General features: G+C 31.6%; 1 protein-coding gene across 1 annotated transcript; it reads left to right on the plus strand.

Annotated features, from left to right (window-relative positions):
* Window positions 1-1,766: 1,766 nt before the first annotated feature.
* MS1 (RING/FYVE/PHD zinc finger superfamily protein) lies at window positions 1,767-5,062 on the plus strand. The gene is made up of 3 exons (XM_068610733.2): window positions 1,767-2,080; window positions 2,188-2,473; window positions 3,549-5,062. Exons 1-3 carry the CDS (start codon window positions 1,792-1,794, stop codon window positions 4,909-4,911), a joined length of 1,938 nt encoding a protein of 645 aa, XP_068466834.1. The 5' UTR covers window positions 1,767-1,791; the 3' UTR covers window positions 4,912-5,062.
* The last annotated feature ends 513 nt before the right edge of the window (window positions 5,063-5,575 follow it).

The following is a 5,575-nucleotide window of genomic DNA, read 5'->3' on the forward strand; positions in this document are numbered from 1 at the left end:
AACACATCATATTTTTAAAAAACTTTCAATCAAGTCTGTTATTCGAACAAAATCTCTTTATTTTATCACAAGTCGCATTCCATTAGCGTACGAAAAACAAAAATGGAAGATAAATGTTAAGAGTATATCTCATACTCCATTAGGACCATTAATGTTCTTTCCCTTTTATAGATTTGTTTATGTCCTTCTTGGTTATGGTTATGTTGATATTTATTACGTAAGGTGGTAGGAGAAATGTCTTTATGAACAATTTTTTATCATAATCATACCAATATTTGTCTATGATCTTGTATGGTTGTATTGGGATCCCTTCACTCCCGAAAGCTTTTCGATTAAGCCAATGATTTGATTTAATTCATGTTCTAATTTTACAAAAGAGGTATAGAACAAAATGTTTAAGTAAAATAATCGTGACCGTCCATTTTACTTTGCATAAAATCATTTGTAGTTAGGTTCATAACAGAATAGCTAAATGAGCATCCAAAAGTATATGATGGACGAAGTTTAGTGTATGAAGAGACTTTTTTTTTAGTACGAGGATGTTTTTGGTTTGACAGTACGAGTAATTGTTGGAGATTATTTTATTGTATATAAGTGAGTGTAAATTTTATTTTATAAGTCGATTTTATGAAGTTGAATTAGGTTTAAAGTCCACTTTTGATTTAAAGTCAATTCTAGTATTAGAGATCACATCAACTAGAGATAAACATTTCATTGTGTATCAGTGATGCAAATCTTACTTTATAAGTTGGTTTTTATAAAGTTGAATCAGACTTAAAATTCACTTTACCTAAAGTGCAAATATTTTTTTATTTACATTTTTTTTCCAATACGAATATTTCATGTGTCAATTTTTATTTTTTATTTTGTAGATTGTTCAAGTGTCATACGTATACTGCATAACAAACGTAATAACGAATTTAGATCTTGTCTGATAGAAAAAATAAAATCAAAAGACTTAAAACAAGTAAATTAAAAAATAAAATAAGTTTATTTCGCAAGTTAAAATCTATCTATTCACTTCAAAATTTATAAAAACTCTATTGTTTATTTTTTAAAATAAAAATTATTTAAATTTATGCATATATTAATTGTAACTCACAAGAGAAATTTAATTTATCTTACCTTTTTTTTGTCCTGTAAGTATTTATTAAAAAGTTTATAAAAACACTATTATTTTCTTTTATTTTCCTAATATCATAAAAGAACTTGTAATTTTCTTTTATTTTCTCTATTTTCCTATTGATCTCTGGTGAGTAATTAAAGAAATAGTGAGGCACATGTGGTGTAGGCAGAGAATTCAAAACAAGTTCGAAATGGGTTAGAGGAAATTTTTGAGTTAATGAGTTTTATAATAACCCTCTTATGAAAGTAATATGCATGATACGCAAGTGCAATTTAACAAAACATGTCCCTTACGGTAGTTAGACAATAAATGTTGCATTTGCCTCAACTCCTACAAGATAGGAATCAACTACTCCAACATGATCATAGATTTTGTAGGAAACAAAGAGGCTATAATTGCATGGTACCCATAGTTTACTTCAAAACACCAACCATTTCGTGTGTAATTGCGATAAACTTTCAAAGAAACCCATTTTTGAAACAAGTCATGCAAATAGAAGGTACACAAGTCAATGCAACAACTCCTTGTTAACATGTCCAATTTTATTTGAAGGCACCATGTGTGTGAGTGAGAGTGAAAAAAAAGAAGCATATATAAGAGTTTCTTGGTTCCAACATGCTTGAAGTTTCAAACACCTTACTGTTAGGTTCACAAAATTGAAGGCCATGTTGAATGTTGAGGTGATTGGGAACAATAAAAGGAAGAGGTGTGGGAGGGTTTTCAGGTTCAAGAACTTTGCTGAACCTGGATACCCTGTTATGTTTGGTGGGCCATTTCGAGAGAATGTGAATGCATTGCTTGAATATGCAAATTTGGAGAGTCATCTAAGCATGCCAATGTGGTCTTTTGAGCTTGAAGTTCATCACCACCCACCTCTGCATATCTTCTTGTTTGTGATTGAAGAGCCAATAGAAGCAGTGCTCAATCGTCATTGCAAGCATTGTCAATACGTTGGTAATGTTCATGTTTGGCTTGAACAAGGTTAATTAAAAGCTTATGAATAATAAAGCAACATGTTTATTGGTGACTTGAATTTGAGTTGGATTTTGAATATAGCACAGGCTGGGGAAACCATTTGATCTGCAATAAGAAGTATCACTTTGTGTTACCCTCAAAGGAGACACTTGGTAGCTGCAGGAACTGTGAAGGGTGCTGTGATGCAATTGCAACAATGAACAATGGTAAGTCAAAATTAACTGAATTACAGGGTCATATGATGCATGGTGTTTTTCACTCTAATGGATTCGGCCATTTGCTATGTGTCAATGGATTGGAAATGGGTTCTAATTTGCCTGGAAACCAGATCATGGACTTTTGGAACCGTTTGTGCAAGGCATTGCAAGCAAGGTCAATTCAATTTTCGATCATTTTTCTTACAAATTCTTTTTTATTTATCAACAATTTTCTTTTCTCATTTTTTTCTTCTTCTAAATATCTATTCAAAGTTTATTACCACTGTTCACAAAGTTTGCATGGAAAATACGACTCAAACTTCCACTATTTTAACCAAATCAAGTCACTTCTGTAAATATATGTACTAGCATTTGCTTAAACTCACTCGAAGGGGAAAAGTTACTACCATACTTTTACAAATTTTTATTTGTAATCTTAATACATTTTAATTAATAAAAAACACTGAAATCAGTATCATGTTATTCCTAATTTTTACTAGTAGAATTTTAGAAAATTTGCAAACAACTTATTAATTGGAGTACTATGAATTTGATTTTCTTAAACAACATCTTAAATTCGAGATTAATAATAATAAAAAAATGAAACTTCTACACGTTAACAACATGATTATAAAAAGAAACTCTTGACGACAAATTTAAATTTTTTGAAAAACGTCATCGATCTAACAAGCTCATGCAATAATATTCCGCATTGACTAATTTATTGTTATATATATATTAGTTTTCATATTTTTCTCTCCCCGATGAAAAAATATTAAAATTTCAAATATGACCTTTTATAGTTTTTGAGAGTTTGATAGCTATGTATCAGTCATATTTAGAATTTATAGGTGGTATAATTTTTAAAACATAATTATTGAAGTGAATGATTAATATATATGATCATTATCAATATGAAATAAAAATCAACTTTTCTAAATTAGTTTCTATTATTGTTAAATGGTTTTTTAAATTGATGTCTAATTAGCCATCAAGATTTTTGTTACTAAATATTTTTGGTAGCAAAAACTTTTGGTTGATAATTAAACACCAATCTATAAACTATTTAACAATAATGGAAATTAATTTAGAAAAAAAAATAGTCTTTAAATTGTTCTATAATTTAATCCTATAGCCATTAATTACTTTTTTTTTATCTGAAAATTGATTTTTATTCATAATTGTCTTTTAGTGGAGGAAGAATATTTGAGAAAAGTGAAAACTGATGAATATATATTTTGACATGATAGGAAGGTGAGTTTAAATGATGTTTCAGAGAAGAGAGGAATGGAACTGAGACTTGTGAATGGAATAGCATATAGTGAATCATGGTTTAGTCGTTGGGGTTACAAATTTGGTCGAGGAAGCTTTGGTGTGACTCAATCCATGTACCTGAAGGCCATAGAAGCAATAAGAAGCATGCCATTGTACTTGATCACACACCACATCACCAACTCCAACCATGCCATTCCACTCATCTTCTCAAGGTATCAAACACTTTCAGATCAATCCCTTCTTACCCTTGGTGACCTTTTTTCTTTCATGTTAGACCTCAAATCACGTCTTCCACCAGATCTTTCCATTGCTTCTTATACCACCACTGCCTTGCTTGAGACCAACTCTCGTTGGTCCCCTAAAAGGATTCAGATGGCAACAAGGGTCATTGTTGAGGCCTTGAAAAACACTGAGTTTAGATGGGTTTCAAGGCAAGAAGTTAGAGATGCTGCTCGTGCATACATTGGAGACACTGGTTTGCTAGATTTTGTCTTGAAGTCATTGGGAAACCATGTTGTAGGAAACTACTTGGTTCGTAGAAGCTTGAACCCTGTCACCAAAGTCTTGGAATATTGCTTGGAAGACATTTCTAAACTCTACACTTGTAATCAGAGTTTGGTAATGAGTAACAAAGTGAAGGACAAATTCAAGATCACACGAACTCAACTAATCAAAGACATGCTTTATCTGTACAACTACATTCTCGTAGACCCTAAACCAATCATGGGATCAGAATTTCTCTCTGCTATACCATTAGCAGCTAGGATCATTCTTGACACCAAGTATTTTATAAAAGACTACTTTGGAGATTTTTCTTACCAACTTGATCTAGGTTCACAAGATAAACTCAACCTTTATTGTACAATTTTGATGAGGAATGGTGATGAGTACCTGAACAAGGCCTTTATGCCACCCCATGAGTGCATCACACTCAAAACAACTGCTACTATCAATGACTTGAAGCTGGAGGTTGAAAGAAGCTTTAGAGAAATGTATTGGGGGTTGAGAAGTTTTGTTGTGGAATCAATTCAGAATTTGAGTGTGAATAATGGGACAGATATGGTTTTTGGACTGACCAAAGTGGGTGAAAAAGTTGTAGCTGAAGGTCGTCACACCAACATGATTGAGCAAATATGTGAACGTGATCCAAATAGTGGTGTAGTGGATTGTGGTTGTGGAACCATAGAAGATGATGGTGAAAGGATGGTCTCATGTGATATTTGTGAAATTTTGCAACACACTAGATGTGTTCGAATTCCAAATGACCAAGACATTCCTCATATTTTTCTATGCAAAAAATGTGAACAAGAAATTGTTTTCTTTCCTTCTTTGCCATAATTATACCATTATCAATTTCTTTGATCATGTTCACTCATTCCTTTTTCCATTTCAAGGTTGTCTTTGAGGTTCAACAATAACAATTGTTTTTTTTTTTTTTTGCTACATTTGTTGCAAGGGGGATAATGAAATGGGCCACACCCAAACTATATTGGGCTTACAATCTGATTACATTATTATTATTATTATTTATGGAGAAGTTTAATCATGCATACTTATGATGCTTGAAAACAAGTGTGACCATAATTATTATTATTAATATTATAGAAATGTGATTTGACTCATGCACCCATGATCTCATTTTTGTTGGTAAGGCTTAAAAACTTAACAATTGCATGAGTCTTAGAAAAACCTATTGTTATCTTCAGAACCGAATGTTATTAACTCATACACTCACATAAATGGTGGCTTTGAATAAAAGAAATGTTATGAGAAACAATTGGGTAAAGAATTGAAAGAAGTATTTGAATCACCTTGGTTACATTTTTTAATACTATGCTTCAATTTGCTACCAACCTTTTTTGAACTTGGCTTGTTGGCTTCAATTATTCAAACTGCTAGAAGTTTTCCAAACAAAACAAATACAAATTTGACTTTATCACCTTTTGATCTAACTACTATTCTTTGACCATTGAGAGAGAGAGAGGTAGAGAGAATTTAGTTT

The sequence above is a fragment of the Phaseolus vulgaris genome, chromosome 2 (assembly GCF_051622355.1).
Source record: "Phaseolus vulgaris cultivar YP4 chromosome 2, ASM5162235v1, whole genome shotgun sequence".
Lineage (NCBI taxonomy): Eukaryota > Viridiplantae > Streptophyta > Magnoliopsida > Fabales > Fabaceae > Phaseolus > Phaseolus vulgaris.

Excerpts from the sequence above, each read along its gene's own strand:
- MS1 (XM_068610733.2), top strand. The coding sequence starts at position 1,792 with ATGTTGAATGTTGAGGTGATTGGGAACAATAAAAGGAAGAGGTGTGGG. Across the intron at positions 2,081-2,187 it reads CAAGCATTGTCAATACGTTG|GCTGGGGAAACCATTTGATC; the intron begins GTAATGTTCATG and ends AATATAGCACAG. Across the intron at positions 2,474-3,548 it reads TGCAAGGCATTGCAAGCAAG|GAAGGTGAGTTTAAATGATG; the intron begins GTCAATTCAATT and ends TTGACATGATAG.